This window comes from Chiloscyllium plagiosum, chromosome 33 (assembly GCF_004010195.1).
Source record: "Chiloscyllium plagiosum isolate BGI_BamShark_2017 chromosome 33, ASM401019v2, whole genome shotgun sequence".
In the NCBI taxonomy this organism is placed as follows: domain Eukaryota; kingdom Metazoa; phylum Chordata; class Chondrichthyes; order Orectolobiformes; family Hemiscylliidae; genus Chiloscyllium; species Chiloscyllium plagiosum.
In genome coordinates this window covers 2,866,000-2,885,189 of record NC_057742.1, presented here as the reverse complement: position 1 = coordinate 2,885,189, position 19,190 = coordinate 2,866,000, and the positions used below count along the sequence as shown (strand labels likewise).

The 19,190-nt window shown below is 44.7% G+C and overlaps 1 protein-coding gene across 1 annotated transcript in view; it reads left to right on the top strand.

Annotated features, from left to right (window-relative positions):
* Window positions 1-19,190, top strand: part of skap1 (src kinase associated phosphoprotein 1) — a 371,132-nt gene that overhangs the window by 224,094 nt on the left and 127,848 nt on the right. Inside the window, exons 5-7 of the mRNA XM_043674766.1 lie at window positions 9,600-9,686; window positions 16,729-16,812; window positions 18,719-18,837. Of these exons, the coding sequence (XP_043530701.1) occupies window positions 9,600-9,686; window positions 16,729-16,812; window positions 18,719-18,837 (290 nt within the window). The remainder of the gene's footprint in view (window positions 1-9,599; window positions 9,687-16,728; window positions 16,813-18,718; window positions 18,838-19,190) is intronic.

Here is a 19,190-nt window from a genome sequence, read left to right as displayed (position 1 = left end):
CCTTTTTGAGGGAAAAAAAACAAATAATATCACCCACCTTAACAGACCAAGAGACACACAAATAGAAAGTGGGTCAGAACACCAGTGCTTCACCAGAGGCTCGCTGATGATGTTACCCTAGCATGGTGACAAAACGTCTGAGAACAAACCTGCCAGCTCACCGATCAAACTTACAACCTGAGCTACAAACCTTCTCAGGCGCAGATCCTTCAATGCAACTTGTTCCTCCTGGCCTAGTTTCCCAATCTGACCCAGTCCTATTTGTCTGCATTTGGCCTATATCCCTCTAAACCTTTCTCATTCATGCACCTGTCCAAACGTCTTTCAGTTTTGCCTTGGGGAAGCTGGTGCTGAGGTGCTGTCTTGAATCGCTGCAGACCATGGGGAATTGGCACACCCATGATGCTATTCCGAAAGCAAGTAGCAGGATTTTGAGCTGGTGTTGGTGAAGGAACGGCAATTATATTTCCAAGTCCAAATGGCTTGGAGGGGAACTTGCAAAAGGTGGTGCTCCCCATGTAGCTGCTGTCATCCTTCAAAGTGGTACGCAGTGGTGGGTTTGGAAGGTACTGTCAGAGGAGCCTTGGAGAGTGATTGCTGTGCATCTTGCTGATGGTACATGCTGCTGCTTAATGTGCATTGGAGGTGGAACGAGTGACTGTTGAAGACAGTGGATCCAGTGCTAATGAAACAGGATTGCTTTTTGCTGGACAATGATGAGATTCCTGAGTGCTACTGTTGCAGTTAGCAGTTGAGTGTTCCATCACATTCCTGACTGCTGCCTTGTATATAACAGACAGTGCCATGACCCACTGGGGCAGTGCACTGGGAATCAGGTCCCACTACTCCCGTAGTCGTCATAAATGTACAAAGATTCAGTCAGACTACCTGAAGCCCTCACATTACCTGACTGCTGAACTCTTGTTAAACCATTCGTCAGGTTTCTGTACTTAAAAAAAACTCTTACAAACAAATTATCTTTAAACAGTGGAATTATTAACTTCTAACTCCACAACTGAAACTATATATCCCTTCTTAAGTTGCCCGTGTCTCTCAACATCTAGGAGATGGATATTTAGGCTGGTAAAAGAAAAGAAGACAAATGATCAGGGGACACAGTTCAATAGCACCAGGCTGGGCCACAGGATTTCATGAGTTGTTTTCTTTCGCTTCCTTTCCCTAGTTCCCACTAGTTATTTGCTGGTAACATCATGTTTTTTGCGCATCAGTGCTCTCTTTCTTTCATTGGTTGAGAGAACATACTTTCATAGAGTCAGAGTCGCCAGCACACGGCAAGCCCTTTGATCCAAACTGGTCCATGCCGACCAAAATGTCCATCCACGCTAACCCCATTTCCCTGCACGTGGCCCATATCCTTCTAATCCTTTCCTATCCATGTATTCGTCCAAATGCCTTTTAAATGTACCCGCCTCAGCCACTTCAGCTGGCAGCTCCATTCCATATGCGTACCACCCTTTATGTAAAAAAAAAAGACTTGCCCCATAGGTTCCCTTTTTTTCTCTTTTAAAGGTGTTGTATTCCTCCTTCAGTGGGAGATTTGTATAGAACAGTGAGTGGAAGAATGTGAGCTGTTACTGGAGACTTTCTGCTCCGGGGGCAGGGGGTGGGGGGAGAGAGAGAGAGAGAGAGTTTGGTGCTTTTTCTGCACAGACTGATGGTTCTCTGCTGCAGTGGCCACACACTAGTTATTGTCACTTGGTATTCCTGATGAAGGGCTTTTGCCCGAAACGTCGATTTTACTGCTCCTCTGATGCTGCCTGAACTGCTGTGCTTTTCCAGCACCACGAATCCAGAATCTGGTTTCCAGCTTCTGCAGTCATTGGTTTTACTCACTTGATTAGAAGCCAATCAAGACCTTTATTGTTAAGCAGTTATTCCATTCAACTCCATGGTGTTGCTTTTTGTTTTCACTCCTGCTGTTCCAAGGGAAAGCAACTTTGAACATAATTTGTGTTGTGCTCTAGGAAATACGATTTCTAAAACTGCTGTCCTGTCTTTAGGTGGTCTCCTTGTTTTAAAGCAGGATCTTCGAGGAGAAAGTGAGGTCTGCAGACGCTGGAGATCAAAGCTGAAACTTTATTCGATTTCTAAAACTGCTGTCCTGTCTTTAGGTGGTCTCCTTGTTTTAAAGCAGGATCTCCCTTCCTTAGTCCAAAAATAAACAAAATAAAACTGTGTGCTCTTTACAGCAGGCTTTGAAGAGGTATGAGCTGAGCGATACACTGAAGTATTCCCAGTCACTGATCCACTTTCATACTCCCAGTATTTATATGGCTGATCCATTCCAGTTTCTGGTCAATGGTAAACCTCAGAAAGTTGATAGTGGGGGATTAAATAACGGTAATATTATTAAACCTCATAGGAGAGTGGTTAGATTCTCTTGGTAGATTTTTAAAACTCACTCCTAGGACTTAGTTTTGCTGGCTGGGGCCTGCGTTTATTGCCCGTCCCTAGTTGCCCCTTGAGAAGATGGGGGTTAGCTGCCTTCTTGAACCGCTGGAGTCCATGTGCTGTAGGTAGACCCATAATGCCCTGAGGGAGGGAAATTCCAGGATTCTTTAGTGTTGTTGGGTCACAATCCTGGAATTCCCTCCCTAAGGACGTTGTGGGTTGACCCACAGCAGGTGGACTGCAGTATTTCAAGAAGGCAGCTCACCCCCACCTTCTCAAGGGGCAACTAGGGACGGGTAATAAATATTAGCCCAGTCAGCAATATACACATCTCTGAATAAATTGAAGAAATACATTTTTTATTATTTGGTTGATCGTGAGGGGGATTACCCTGTTACTGAAAAATATTCAGGAGCATTCCATGAACATGAAGTGAGATCAAATTTCTAGAATTCCAGAACTTAGAGGAACATTTCATTATAATTCATCAATCTTTTGAAAAGTAAATGTATGATTTTGAAATTGTAATGAATCTTCACTTTGAGGTTTCTGGGCCTTGGCTTCTGTCTCTTCTATGACATCAAAATACCCCAAGGATTGAATTTCCATAGCACCTTTGACAATCTCTGGATGTCACAAAATATTTCAAACAAATGAGGAACAGTTGTAGTCATGTTGTTATTGACATAATGTAGGAAATGTGACAGCCAATTGACACAGAGAAAACATCCACAAACAGTAATGTGATAAAGACTGATCATCTGTTTCCTCCTTTATGATGTTGATTGAGGGATCAGGGCATTGGGGATGATATCCCTGTGTACTTCAAAATATCGGTAGACAATTAGAGGCTGGAAGAACACAGCAAGCCAGGCAACATCGGGAGGTGCAGAAGTCAACGTTTCGAGGATAACCCTTCTTCAGGACTTCTGAGTCTCCACTGACCCCCCGACAGCGCCTATTCCCTTGGCACTAACCCTCCGACAATGCCCACTCCCTCAGTGCAACAGTCCCTCAGCAGTGGCCCTCCAACAGTGCGGCACTCCTTCAGCACTGACCCTCCGACAGTGCCCACTCCCTCAGCGCTGACCGTCCGACAGTGCGGCATTCCCTCTGCACTGATGTTCGACAGGAAAGTCTGTGTTGAATCTCATTCTAGGCACCCCCAATAAATGGAGAGCAGACAGACCAACCACCACAGTGCTCACCCCCAGCTCTGTGTACAATCTGGGAGCCCATGAACCATCGCCTCACTTTAGGAAAGATGTGGAAGCTTTGGAGAGGGTGCAGAGAAGATTTACCAGGATGTTGCCTGGAATGGAGAGGAAGTCATAGGAGGATAGGTTGAGAGTTCTCGGCCTTTTCTCGTTGGAACGGCGAAGGATGAGGGGTGACTTGATAGAGGTTTATAAGATGATCAGAGGAATAGATAGAGTAGACAGTCAGAAACTTTTCCCCCGGGTACAACAGAGTGTTACAAAGGGACATAAATTTAAGGTGAAGGGTGGAAGATACCCCCAATAAATGGAGTGCAGGCAGACCAACCACCACAGTGCTCACCCCCAGCTCTGTGTACAATCTGGGAGCCCATGAACCATCTCCTACCATTTTGGAAAAGCCCCTGTTTGGCTGATATAAAGATGTTTGCAAACTGTTGATTGAACTCTGTGTCCTCCCATAACTACACAGTGTCTTGTGTTGGGAGGGACAGTGAAGGTAGTGACTGTGGTGGAGAATCCTAATGAGGGCTCTGTTTGAGGAACCTCTCTATTGCATCTCTACAGGTGCACTTTGACAGGAGGAATGGTGGGAGAGTTCCCGTCACAGCTTAGATCTTGCAGAATTAAAACCAAACAATGACTGAGACTGTGTAGACACCTAGGGAGTCTCTGAACATATTATGGAATATTAAAAGGTCATTGTTTTCTGCATATGTCAGTATTCAATACCAGTTAGAAGTCATTAAGTTTTCAATGCTGTTTTTCTAAATATGTATTTATTGGTGTTTTTGTCCTATCGCCCATTCACTTTTGACCAAAATGTGAGCAAGACATGTGTTTGTTAGCTGTGATGGTGCTACTCTGAAATCATAGTCATACAGCACAGAAACCCACTCATCAGTCCAACTCATCCACACCAACCAGGTACCCCAATCTGACCAAGTCCCATTTGTCAGCACGTGTTGCAAAACACTGCCCTATCCCTCAAAACCCATCCAGATGCTTTTTAAATGCAATTGCACCAGGCTGCACCACTTCCTCTGGCAGCTCATTCCATACACACACCACCCTCTGCGTGAAAAAGTTGACCCTTAGATTCCTTTTAAATGTTTCTCCTCTCTCCTTAAACCTTGGCCCTCAGTTTTGGACTCCTCTACCCTGGGGAAAAGACTCTGTCTATTTATCCTATCCATGCCCCTCATGATTTTATAAACCGCTAAGGTCACTCCTCATTTCTGACGCACCGGGGAAAACAGACCCAGCCTATTGATCCAGTCCCTATAGCTCAAACCCTCAGTCCTGGCATCACCCTTGTTAATCTTTACTGTACCCTCTCAGTTTTAGCATCATCCCTCCTCTCAAAGGGTGACCAGAATTGTACTCACTATTCCAAAAATGGCCTCACCTGTGTCCTGTACAGCTGCAACATGACCTCTCAACTCCTAAGTTCAATCCTCTGACCAATGAAGACAAGTGCCTTCTTCATTACCCTGTCTATCTGTGACTCCACTTTCAAAGAACCATGCACCTGCTCCCCTAGGGCTCTTTGTTCTGACACATTCCCGAAGGCCCTAGCATTTACTGTAGAAGTCCTACCCTAATTTGCCTTAATAAAATGCAACACCTCACATTTATCTAAATTAAACTCCATCTGCAACTCCTCAGCCCATTGGCCCATCTGATCAAGATCCTGTTGTAATCTGAGGTAACCTTCTTCGCTGTCCACTACACCTCCAATTTTGGTGTCATCTGCAAACTTACTAACTGTATCTCCTATATTTGCATCCAAATCATTTGTATTCATGACGAGAAAAACAGTGGACCCAGCACTGATCCTTGTGGCACACTGCTGGTCACAGGCCTCCAGTCTGAACAACATCCCACCTCACCACCATCGCCTCTTGTCTTCTCACTAATTTTCTATCCGGTTGGCTAGCTCTCCCGGATCTTATATGAGTAAACCTTACTAATCTGGTTAACCATTGGAATTTTGTTGAACATCTCGCCGAAGACTGTACAGGCAACGTCTGACGCTCTGCCCTCATCAATTTTCATTGTCACCTCTTCAAAAAAAACTCAGTCAAAATAGTGAGACATGATTTCCCATGCACAAATCCATAATCAGTCCTTGCATTTCCAAATGCATGTAAACACTGTTCCTCAGAATCCCGCCAACAAACTGTCCACCATCGATGTCAGGTCTATCGTTCCTTGACTTTTCCTTACCACCTTTCTTAAATAGTTTGCACCATATTAGCCAACCTCCAGTCTTCTGGCACCTCAGCCGTGGCTATTGATGATACAAATATCTCAGCAAGGGCCCAGAAATCACTTCCCTAGTTTCCCACAGAGTTCTGGGAAACACCCAATCAGGACCTGGGGATTTATCTATCTTTCTGCATTTTCAGACCTCAGCACCTCCTCTTCTATAATATGAAGTTACAAATCACACAACACCAGGCTATAGTCCAACAGGTTTAATTGGAGGCACACTAGCTGATGAAGGAGCGTTGCCCCGAAAGCTAGTGTGCTTCCAATTAAACCTGTTGGACTATAACCTGGTGTTGTGTGATTTTTAACTTTGTACACCCCAGTTCAACACTGGCATCTCCAAATCATTCTATAATATGGATATTGTTATGTATTTCCCCAAGTTCTCTAGCGTCCATGTCCTTCTCCAAGGGAAATACTGATGTGAAAAACTCACTTAGTAGTTCCCCCATCTCCTGCGATTCCACACATAGGCTGCCTCGCTGACCTTTCAGGGCCCTTATTCTCTCCCTAGTTGCTCTTTTGCCCTTCATGTATTTAAAGAATCTGTTTGAATTCTCCTTAATTCTATTTGCCACAGCTATATCATGTCCCCCTTTTTGCCCTCTTAAGTATACTCCTACTGCCCTTATAATCATCTAGGGTTTTACTCGATCCCTGCTGTCGAAACCTGACACTTGCCTCCTTTTTTCTTGACCAGAGCCTCCATTTCTCTAGTCATCCAGCATTCCCTACACCTCCCTGCCATTCCTTCACGCTAACAGAGCGTACTGTCTCTGACCTCTCATTATCTCATTTTTAAAGGCCTCCCATTTTCCAACTATCCCTTTTTTACCTGTGAACAGCCTCTCCCAATCAACTTTTGCAAGTTCCTGTCCAATACCCTAAAAATTGGCCTTACTCCAATTTATAACTTTAACTCTTTAATCAGTTCTTTCCTTTTCCATCACTATTTTAAAACTAATAGATGTATGGTCGCTTGCCCTGAAGTGCTCCCCCACTAACACCTCAGTCACCTGCCCTGCCGTATTTCCCAACAGAAGGTCAAATATTGCTCCTTCTGTAGTTGGCAGGTCCACATATTCAATAAGAACATTTTCTTGTACACACTTAACAAATTCCTCCCCATCCAAGCCCTGAACAATATGACAGTCCCAGTCAAAGTTTGGAAAGTTAAAATCCCCTACCATTACAACCCTATTTTTCTCAGATATCTGTGATCTCTTTACAACATTTTGCTTCTGAATTTCCTGCAGGCTATTGGTGTTGAGGGGTTAATATAATCCCAATAAGATGATCATCCCTTCCTTTTTTAAGTTCAACCCATATAAGTTCACTGGACGATCTCCCAAGTGTATCCCCCCTCCAAGTACAGCTGTAATGTTAACCCTAATCAGAAATGCTACTCTCCCTCCTCTCTCACCCTCCTTTCTATCCTTTCCTATAGCATCTATACACTGGAACATTAAACTGCCGATCCTATCCATCCCTGAGCCATGTCTCTGTAATTGCTATGATGCTCCAGTCCTGTGTTCCCAACCATGTCCTGAGTTTATCTGCCTTACCTGTCAGACCTCTTGCTTTGAAGTAAATGCAGTTTAATTTATCAGACCTACCTCGTTCTCTGCCAAGCTCTTGTCTGCCCTGATTATTTACCTTGCTCCCCTTTATCTCCTGTACCAGCCTCAGCCTTTCCCTTTTTTCATTATCACTTTGCTCTCCCCCCCCCCATCCCCTTTACTAGTTTAAAGCCTCCCGAGTAGTTCTAGCAAATCACCCTGCAATAATATTGGTCCCCATCCAGTGCAGATGGAACTTGTCCCTATTATACAGGCCATTTCTACACCCAAAGAGATTCCAATGATCCAAAAAGGTGAATCTTTGCCCTCTGCATCAGCCCCTCAGCCACACATTCACCTGCTCTATCTCCTTCTTCCTGCTTACTCTAGCACGTTGCATCAAGATGGAGAGTGGCTTGGAGGGAGAGCTTGCACAGGATGGTGTTCCTATGTATCTGCTGCACCAGCAGTAGTTCAGATATTTCTACCCTCGAGCACCTACTTTCTAATCTCCTGCCTAGTTTCTTATGTTTGCCTTGTGTGGGGGAGGGGGGTGGGAGGAGGAGGCAGAGATGATCATTTGACCCTTCCTATTCCTTCACATAAATTCACCAAGGCTCCTCAGACAGCACCTTCCAAACCCATGACCACTTCCATCGAGAAGGGCAAGGACAGCAGATACATGGGAACACCACAAGTTCCTGCAAGTTCCCCTCCAAGCCACTCACCATCCTGACTTGGAAATATATCGCTGTTCCTTCACTGTCACTGGCTCAAAATGCTGGAACTCCCTCTTTAACAGCATAGTGGGTAAATACAGTTCAAGTTAAGCAGTTCAAGAAAGCAGCTCCTATGGGACAGTTAGGGATGGGCAATAAATGTTGCCCCATCCAGCCTCCCCCAAATCCCATGACTGAATTAAAGAAGTCTTCTCCTCTTCCCCAGTTTGCACCCCTTATTTGTCCTCTCTTGTAGACCGACTCTGACCTGGTTACAGTGATTTAGACACCTCCAAATCTCCTTTACTTCCTGATAAAGTTGGGTTAAATAGCTGTTAGCATTGAATGTGTCACCGTCAAACCCGGCCTTCAGTACCTCCCTCTCCCTTTCCCTCCTCTCTCTTGTCCTCCATTCTTAGAACCTCGTTCTTCATTTTTGGCTGTGTCCATCCAATGCAGGAAGTATCCCTTGACAAATCTTATTGATGAGGAATTACCAGTGCACTGGCAGAGGGGTTTTTTGAGAAAAGCCAGCCAGGAGATTCTTCTGTTGTTTCTCTCTTGACCACGCACACCCCTTCATCGGCCACCAAGCCCTGGAGTGGCCCTTGAACCTGGACCTTCTGGCTGAGAGGCAGGGAGGCTACACACTGCACCACAGGGCCTCCGGAACTTCATTAACATTAGTAAATTTGTAAGCCCTATTCCCCTCCCCTGCCCAGTAAGTCTCCCCTCGATATGGCCCCAATTCCCCATCAAACCCAAAAGTCATTCAATTGGTTGATTGAACTGCCCATCTGACCCACCCAAACAAATAAAAACTGAAAGAGCTGTGGATGCTGTAAATTAGAAATAAAAGCAAAAGTTTAGATTAGATTACTTAGTGTGGAAGCAGACCCACTGAAGAGCAACCCACCCAGATTCTGGACCCATTCACCTACACCTAACACTACGGGCAATTTACATGGCCAATTCACCTGGCCTGCATGTCTTTTGGACTGTTGGAGGAAACCAGAGCAGCCAGAGGAAACCCACGCAGACACTGGGAGAATGTGCAAACTCCACACACAGTTGCCCAAGGTGGGAATTGAACCCAGGTCTCTGTGGCTGTGAGGCTGCAGTGCTAACCACTGTGCCACCGTGCCGCCCATATTGATGGAAAAGCTCAGCAGGTCCTGAGGAAGGACCATCGGACCCGAATGGTTTCTCTGATTTCTCTGCACTGACTCGCTGAGCTTTTCCAGCAACTTCTGTTTTTGCATCCAAAACAATTACTGATTTCTGGGGGTTAAAATTTGACTCTGACTTCCAAAGGCAACATTTAGGTTAAGAGTGTTAGCTCTGCTAAGACTGTTAATCTACAACATTGTGAAACGGGAGCGAACTATTGATTTTTCTGCCTCTGTTCTCTTATACAGTAGTGCAATGTGGAGATATCGCAACAGTTGCAGCCCAGGACCTGCCAAGTATTATGAAGCAGGGTTATTTGGAGAAAAAACGAAGAGGTACAGTATATTTTTTTAAAAATCTTTCTCTTTAGCATTTTCCCCTCATGACCTTTTCTGGAATTTTGGAAATGCAAAATTTTTTTCCCCTTCCTGGTGAATGTACTGAATAGTCAAATGAAGAAGGAGTTGGTTTTTACAGCTTTACCCCTGGGATCTGTTTATATTCAGCAGAGAGCAACGGGGGGAATGTTTCATTCTCGGGATGCCTGTGCAATGTCTGAAGAGCAATGAGTTTAGACAGTCAGTTCTCACAGTGCCAAGATCCCCACAGTTCAGCAGCTAATGAGCTGTTCTGAGTACAGTGTACGGCAGAGAATGAGAGAGTGTAATTCTGGCCATTACATCCAGTCCTTGCCACACCAGAATATTAATATTAATGAGGTTGAGCCTGTTGATGTGACCTGGCATTTAGCCAGCCTGCAGCAGACTCCACTCCGTTTATAGGCACGTGCTGCGGACTCTGAGAGAAATAGGCTTTCCTGCAGTCTGTATAATGACCTGATCAAGGAGCAGCGCTCCGAAAGCTGGTGCTTCCAATTAAACCTGTTGGACTATAACCTAGCGTTGTGTGATTTTTAACTTTGCAATGAGGGTTAGCATTTGTTTAGCACCTGAAAACTGTCCCAAGGCACTTAATGGAAGCATAATGAGGAAGGCAAAAACTTGGTAGATGCCATATATCGTGGGAAATTGGGAGGTTAGCAGGAAGAGTAGAGGAGCTGAAGATTATTTAAATGGAGAAAGACTGCAGAAAGCCACAGCATGCAGGGGAGTCCTTGTGCATGAACCACAGAAGCTAGCATTCAGCGGGTAGTAGGGAAGGCAAATGGGATGTTGGCTTTCATTTCAAAGAGAATTGAATATAAAAAAGGGAGGTCGTGCCAAAATATACAAAGCACGAGTCAAACCGCAGTTGGAACACTGTGGACAGTTTTGGGTACCTGATCTAAAGAAAGATGTCCACAAATTGAAGACAGTCCAGGGAAGGTTCTCTAGACTGAACCTGGGTCTGGAGGGACTGTCTTATGAAGAGGGGTTGAGTAGTTTGGTTCGTTCTCATTAGAATACAGAAGAATGGGAGGCAACCTTATTGAAAGGTACAAGATTCTTTGAGGACTTTCCAGGGTAAATACAGAGCGGTTGTTTTCCATTGTGCAGGGTTTAGGACCAGAGGGCATACACTCAGGATAAGGATTGGGGGGGGAGTGGTTGCACATGTAAGACAGAGCTGAGGAAGGATTTCTTCTCTTGGAGGGAGTGAATCTGTGGAATTCTTTACCGCCAAGGGCTGGAGAGGCTGGATCATTCAGTACTTTCAAGGTTGTGATAGGCTGCTGTTTAATCAGTGAGGGGACCAAGGGTTATGGAGAAAAGGCAGGGAAGTGAAGTTGAGGATGATCAGATCAGCCATGACCTCTTTGGCCAACAGAGCGGACTGGCTGGGCTGCAGGGCAGAGTCTGTGCTCGATGACTCTTGAGTGTAGGAATGGCTGAATCCTGCTCTTGTGTCCCTAATGGTTTTAAGGTGGAGGTGTTCAAACCATAGGAGGCAGTGTTCAGAAAAGCTAAAACCTTTCTCAGTGATAAGGGGGGGGGAGGGGGTGGTGGTGTGAGGACAGGGATGGATTTAAAGGAAGTGAAAGGAATTGGTGAGATTCCAAATATGGAATCCAGAGTTTGAAGCAATGATCGCTAACTGTGCAGCCAATAGGGTTGGAGTTACACAGGGATCCCAAGTTGGGGCAGATAACAAGTTTGGAGCCTGGAGGTGGGCTGCTCATGTTGGTGCGGAGGAGGAGATATAGATGGGGACGGGCGAAGGTATGAAACAGGAAGATGAGCATTTAATGTATTCAGGGACCTGCAGGTAATGTCAGTCAATGAGCTATGGGGCGATGGGCTGGATTTAAATTTACTCTTCACTCATTTAAATATATATTGTCTTGTCCCTCTGACCTGACTTATGTGGAAATAATATTCTGTATTCATCTTATCTGTACATCATTTATTCTTTTGTATACCTTGGAAAGATTCTTTTTAACTTCCTTCTTTCTCAGCACAGAATTTAATCTTCTCTAATCTTTCCTCATAACTCATCCCCTGTGCACTTGCAATCATTCTTGTTCCTTTCCTGTTGATTATCATCACTGCATTTGTGTACTCTTTCGGAGTGTTGTAACCAGAATTAGGTGTGTTACTTCATGTATAATCTGTGCTGTCACTAACTTTTCTCAACTCATTTAACCCTGAGAGGTAGGTAGCTACAGCCACAATGGAAACTAATCTGGGGAAAACAAAATTTATCACACTTCAATTATAATTAGGCATCCATGTGGTACCTCACTTAAAATTCTGGTCTTTTATAGTAAGAATATCAAGCTGGAATGAGTTTACAAGGCTGCTCCCAAGACCCAAGAGCTTATGCCTGTTGGGAGAGACTGGAACTCAGTTTATACATAAGAAATGGAAAACTGAGAAGTGATCTGATCGAGATCTCTACAAATTAAGATGGGGCTTAATAGAAAGAGGAAATTTATCCTTGCCAGGGAAATGAAAATGAGGGGCCCTCCTAAATATCCAATTGGGGATTCCGGTTCCTGGACAAGTAGACAAGGTGATTTTTATTTTAAATGTTCACTCACGCATTGGGTGGGGGGTGGTGTCACCGGCTAGGCCAGTGTTTATTGACTGCCCTTAATTGCCCAGAAGGCAGTTAAGAGTCAGCCATGTTGTTGTGGGTCTGGAGTCACATGTAGGCCAGACTGGGTAAGGATGGCATTAGTGAACCAGATGGGTTTTTTCCGACAATTGACAATGGATTCGTGGTCATAATTAGACTGTTAAGTGATCAAGGAAGTGGTGCAGAATTATTATTACAAAGTGCAGCATTTTTTTTGTCCATTGGTATTATGGTCACCAACCCTCTAAGATTACCTTGGAATCTCCAGGAATGAAGGCTGATTTCCTGAAAACTGTTTGCACCAGATCTCCAAGAGGAAAAGCATCAACAAATCAATGAAAAAATAGGGTTTTTTTTGGGTAATTTACTTTCAAACAGTTTTTTTGTGACTTACAAAAGTATTGGCCATAGAGAAGTAAAGCTGACTTGACCAACAGTCGGACACGGTCCAATTGGGTGACCTTGAGGCATGTGGAGGTGAGGTATGACAGGATGGATCTATTAGACAGCCAATGTCAGGAGGATGTGGTTGGTTGGTGGGTGGGTGGGGGTGGCAGAGTCTTTGGAGAGCCTGCAAAGACACAAATTACAAACTCTCTGTGGGGAAAGTTGAGGTGGTTAAAACTGGGAGCTGAGAGTGTGTTGCTGGAAAAGCACAGCAGGTCAGGCAGCAACCTAGGAGCAGGCAAATCGATTTTCCTGCTCCTCGGATGCTGTCTGACCTGCTGTGCTTTTCCATTAACACACTCTCAACTCTGATCTCCAGCATCTGCAGACTTCACTGTCTTCCAAAACTGGGAGCTCCCCATCTGACAAAAACAAACCTCAAGAATGATGGAAATGTGACTTTACTGCAGAGGTCTCGCATTCAAAATGTAAGCATCAACAAGCCACATCAATGGGGTTTGATTTATCTGGATGATCTTGGAGATAATAGAGATCAGTAATCAATGTCTACGATGTTAGGCTGAGAACAGCACTCTCAGTTAATTAGTGCAATCTGCTATTTGCTGCAAAAGGTTTTCTCTTTTGCAGTCAGGATTTCAGAAGGTTTCACTATCACTTTGAAAGACAGTCTCATCTGCCAGTATTTCCACAGAGGCCTCGTTTTTCCGTAGTGTCTTATTGTTTCTTTGTGATCTACACAGTCCATTACACAGGAAGACTGTGATTGAATGTTGTCTTCATTACCCAGGGGAGCACTGCCAGTCTCCGCCTCACACGGCAGGGCAGCAGCCTTCCTTAAAGCTAATTCCGATCAAAATTCTCAGGATCTGGAAATAGCTGGAAACCTGAGCCAACCTGTATCTTTCCTTTTCCAAATTCCCTCAATCCTTTATTGGTGAGTGAGCACAGAAACCAGCAGAAAGCCCAGGGAAATTATAGCAATCTGTAAAATTGTGCTCAAATCAAATGGTTAATGTTCCCATTTCTGCTTCATGCTATTGGAGGGGCATTCAAATTGGTGTTGGTGGAAAATTGAGTTCAATTCAGTTTAATAATGACTAAATTATGATTATAATTTAATACCTTTGTGCCCATTTAAGATGGGGTTTAGCTTCTAGCATTAGGTTTTTGTGTGGTAGGGTTATTTTGTTTAAACTGTGAACCTTGTGGCTTCCTTTTTTTTTCATGAACACTGATCTTCTTCGATTCTAAACAAAATCAAACCATTACCGCCTCCGACCAAAATCCTCCTTTTCATGATGTCAGCTGAGGAATAAATATTAGCAAGAGTGGGGCAGAGGGAAGCTTTAAATTTGTGAAGTGACGCCCTGGAACCATTCACATCAACCCGAGGGGCAGATGAGGTATCCCCATCTAAATATATTTTACTGAATTAATTCCCCTCCCAGCCATTTCCCTCCAGGAGGGACTGATTTCAGATTGCCATCAGAGGAGCATGACACAAAAAGCTTAAATCAGAATCAGAGAGATTTCCTCATCTGAGTGTGTATTCTTCGTTCTGACTGTGGCTGTACATGTCTCCAAACTGTTGAGCAAGTGTCCTCTGGAGCTCCTCACTGCTGCCTGTGAGCCTGGAGACTTGTCTAGTCACATTCTCTCCCAGCCAGCATTACACCTCCACCTAGCGGAATGGGAGCTCATCCAAAGCTGTGGTGCCCGTTTCCTAACGTGAACCCAATCCAGTTGGGAGCCTCTGTGCTGGCGATCTGACCCAGTAACACAGCAATTGCAGAGAAAATCTTCCGTCCCATGTTCAGTCCCTCCATGATGTGGAGATGCAGGTATTGGACTGGGGTGGACAAGGTCAGAGGTCACATGGCGCCACATTGTAGCCCAGTTGTTTATTTGAAATCACAAGCTTTAGGAACGGCACTCCTTCTTCATCAGGCGAAAGAGCAGTGCTCCGAAAGCTTGTGATTCCAAATAAACAATTGGATGATAACCTGGTGTCGGGTGACTTCTGAATCAGTCCCTCCATGGCTTTGTCTCACTCTGTCTCTGGAACTGTCTCCAATCCTCGCTACCTACCCAGATCTCATCAGTACTCCAATCCGCCTTCTGTACCACCCCCTCCCACCCACTTTTAATCATTCTACTATTGAATTGAATTGAATTGAATTGTGTACCGAGACACAGTGAAAAGCTTTGTCTTGTGTGCAATAAGGCAGATCACAGAGTTAAGTAGCATAGATAAATAACTAATAGGTAAACAGCAGCAAAAACAAAAACACAGGTGCAGGTGAATGTTAAGAGTTTGTGAGTCCATTCGGTATTGTAATAACAGTAGGGTAGAAGCTGTTTTGAAACCGCCTGGTGCGTGTGCTCAGGCTTCTGTACCTTCTCCCTGAAGGTAGAGGTTGTAGAAAAAACATTTCCAGGGTGGGATGGATCTTTGAGAATGCTGGCGGCCTTTCCTTGACAACGGGTCCAGTAGATGGATTCTATAGATGGGAGGTTGGCCTTTGTGATTGTCCGGGCCGAGTTCACCACTCTCTGTAACAGTCTCTGATCTTGAATGGTACAGTTGCCATACCAGGTAGTGATACATCCAGACAGAATGCTCTTGATGGCACACATATAAAAGTTGGCAAGGGTATTCGCCATCATGCCAAATTTTTTCAGCTGCCTGAGGAAGAAGAGATGTTGTTGGGCCTTTGTAACCAGTGCGTCCACATGAAGAGTCCAAGCAAGCTTGTTATTGATGACCACTCCCAGGGGCTTGACACTCTACTCATTCCCCCTCTGTGCTGTTAATGTGATGGGGGGCATGAGTAACATCCTGTCGAAAGTCAATAATGAGTTCCTTGGTTTTGCTGACATTGAGAGCTAGGTTGTTCTCAGTGCACCATTTTTCCAGGGCTTCCACCTCCGTCTGTAGTCTGTTTCATCACCTTCTGAGAATAGACCGACTATGGTGGTGTCGTCAGCGAACTTGTAAATGGCATTAGTCTGGTATTTGGCGACACAGTGAGTACAGTAGGGGGCTGAGTACGCACCCCTGGGGGGCTCCAGTGTTGAGTGTTAGTGAGGATGAAATATTGTCCCCAATCTTCACTGATTGTGGCCTGTGGGTCAGGAAACTGAAGAACCAGTTGCAGAGAGGGGGCTTAGTCTGAGGTCACTAAGTTTAGTAATCAGTCTCGAGGGGATAATAGTGTTGAAGGCTGAACTGTAATCAATGAATAGGATTCTTACATAGCCTCTTATTGGACGCTGTCCCTTCTGGAATCCTCTCCCTAAACCTGTTAATAAATGCTTCATAATGCTCCTATGTAGCACCTGAAAGTGTTTTATTGTCATGAACAGGCCATATGAAAGTTGACATTGTGGAATTATATCATAATCAAACAATGATAATATCCTGCAAATGCTGGAAATCTGAAACAGACAGTGAGACAGAACGCTGGGGAACTCAGCAGGTCTGGAATATCTGAGGGGAGAGAGAGAGAGACATTGTTGATGTTTTGAGTCCAGTATGACTCTTCCTCGGAACCGATATCATCATTAATCTTGATCCTGTCCTTCAATGATATTTTGGTGGATTTCCTCTGGGTGCGCTGGTTTCCTCCCACAGTCCAAAGATGTGCAGATTAGGTTGAATTGGCTTGTGCTGAATTGTCCATAGTGTCCAGGGATATGCAGGATAAGTGGATTGGCCATGGGAAATGCAGTGTTACAGTGTTTGAGTAGAAGAGTAGGTCTGGGTGGAACTCGAAGGGTCGAATGGTCTGCTTCTACACTGTAGGGGATTCTAATATTTGTGCACTTTCAGCAGATGCATTGTGGCAGGGCTAGGAGGGGGAGGGTGGAGAAAATCTCAGTTCCTTTTAAATCTCTCGATGAAACTTTGGGAGTTATATATTTTGACGGTTCTTCTGTTTCTTTCTCCAGATCACAGTTTCTTTGGATCCGAGTGGCAGAGGCGTTTCTGTGTGTTGAACACAAACCTATTCTATTACTATGGCAGTGAGAAAGGTATTAATGCAAACCTGGCAATGTCCTCACCGTTTCCTAAACAGGGCTCCAGCTGAAACATAGATTTCAGAATGCCCTTCGCCAGAGACATCTGAGGGTCAGAGAATTGGTGTGGTACAGCTGAAAACCATTCAGCCTATCGAATCAGCACTGGCTCTCCTAGGAGTATTGTGACAGTGGCATTTCCTGCCTGTTCCCCAGACCCTTCCTTCTCCATGGTTTGTATTTTCTAGATTTGCGCCATCACATTCACAAGATGCAGTCATTACTGGCAAGGCTGGAATTCATTGTCTGTCCCATAATAGCCCTAAGAGTTGGTGCAACTGAATGGCTTGCTTGGTTATTTCAGAGGGTAGTAAAGATTCCCCAAAACCTGTCCACCATCGACGAGGCACAAGTCAGGCATGGGAGAAAGTGAGGACTGCAGATGCTGGAGAGTCAGAGTCGAAACGTGTGGTGCTGGAAAAGCACAGCAGGTCAGGAGGCATCAGTGATGGGATTATGCTCGAAACGTTCACTGTCCTGTTCCTTGGATGCTGCCTGACCTGCTGTGCTTTTCCAGTGCCGCACTTTTTGAAAAGTCATCAAAGTCCTTGATGCTACTTCAACAACATTTAAGAACCTTGACACCATCCAGGACAAAGCAGCCCACACAATTAATACCCCATTCACCACCCTCAGCATTAACTCCCACCACCACTGACACACTGTGGCAGGAATGTGCATTGCAGCAGGTTGCTCCGAAACTCCTTCCCAAACCACATGACCTGTCCCACCATTTTCAGGTTCCCCTCCAAGGGGCACACCATCCTTATCTGCAGCAGTGGGTGGAATCCTCTGTACCTGCCCAGCACTGTTTAGAAAGACAGGTGGCCTATCTTTGGTTGGGTGGGAGGTAAAAGGTCAGTTTCCTGACATCAGCCTAATGTTCTGAGAATCTAACATCAAAACCTTTTCAGGTCGGTCAGCTTTTCTGACCATGGTGGTTTGGAACCTCTTTGGTTTCATTGGCATACGATGAATATTTATGAATTCCTTGGTCCAATTGAACTGCACTCACAGGTTCAATCTAGTCAGTTGAAAATGGGAAATGTATGTTTAATGATAGCTGAGATAATAGATGCCCTGCACCAAAGTGCTGTGTGTATGGTCTTCGCCACTAACGTAGCCCCTTCTTAACCAATCCATTCCTTGATATAAAAACCTGCAGTGTTAGGGGTGATACCTAACCGGGTCAACCAGGCAGCCACTATGGACTGACACCATTGCACATGACCGGGGTACTCTTAACTCAACATGGAGCTGAACTCAAATGGTTCAGAAAAAGACCGCAGACTCCGAACACCACAGCAGGGAATGGAACTGAAAGGAGAGGTGGAGGTAATGCTCCTGGGTTACAGAGAGTAACGAGAATGTCCATTTGCCTTTTCAGCATAGCGCAGAGAAAGTACTGCAAAAGGGAGGAGTAGAAAACATCTGTCAGCCCATGAAATTTTGATTTTGCCCGTGATTGCTTATTTAATGTGCTGAGAAGAATATAACTGGGACAAACCTCCCCTCACCCGACCCAGTCTGAATGCTCCTTAGCCTCAACAAAAGGACTATGCCTTTCCTGTTTGTTCCTTCACTATCAATGGGTCAAAATCCTGGAGTTCCCTCCTGGGGGTCTACCTACAGCACATGGACTACAGTGGTTCATAAAAGCAACTCTCCCCCACCTTCTCAAGGGGTAACTAGGGGCGGGAATTAAATGCTGGGCCCAGCCAGTGACACCCACATTATGGGAAAGCATACATTAAAAGTACACATGATATTGACTCGTCCGTTGTGACTCCTGAGTTTTTGGAGTGGAGATACAGCTCAGTTACTTGTTGCAATGTTCCATCTTTGTCCTTTGTTTTTGTAGATAAACAACAGCGAGGTGCCTTTTATCTCTATGATGCTTATCTCGTTCCCAATCTTCGGAAAGATTCCAAGAAGAATGCCTGCTTTGAGATTGTCGGTTCAGACAAGAAGGTTTATCAGGTATGAACTCGCCTTTAGTCCAGGAACTTCTTGGTAAAAGAGTTCAATGTAGTATTTTCAAAGTATTTGAACGAATAAAGGCCTGCATTTTAATAGCTCCTTTCACAGCCTCAGGGCCTTAACACTTCCTGTAGACAATGGAGCACTTTTTAAGAGTAGTTCCTGTTCCAATGTAGGAAACAATAAAGCAGCCAACTTATGCACAGCAAGTTCCCACAAACAGCAACCTAATAATGACCATCTATTTTTTAAAAAGTAATTAGAAGTATTACATCCATCAGAGAGAGCAGACAGGACCACTCTGTTACATTTCATCCAGAAAACAGAATGGCTGACAGTGCAGCACACCCTCA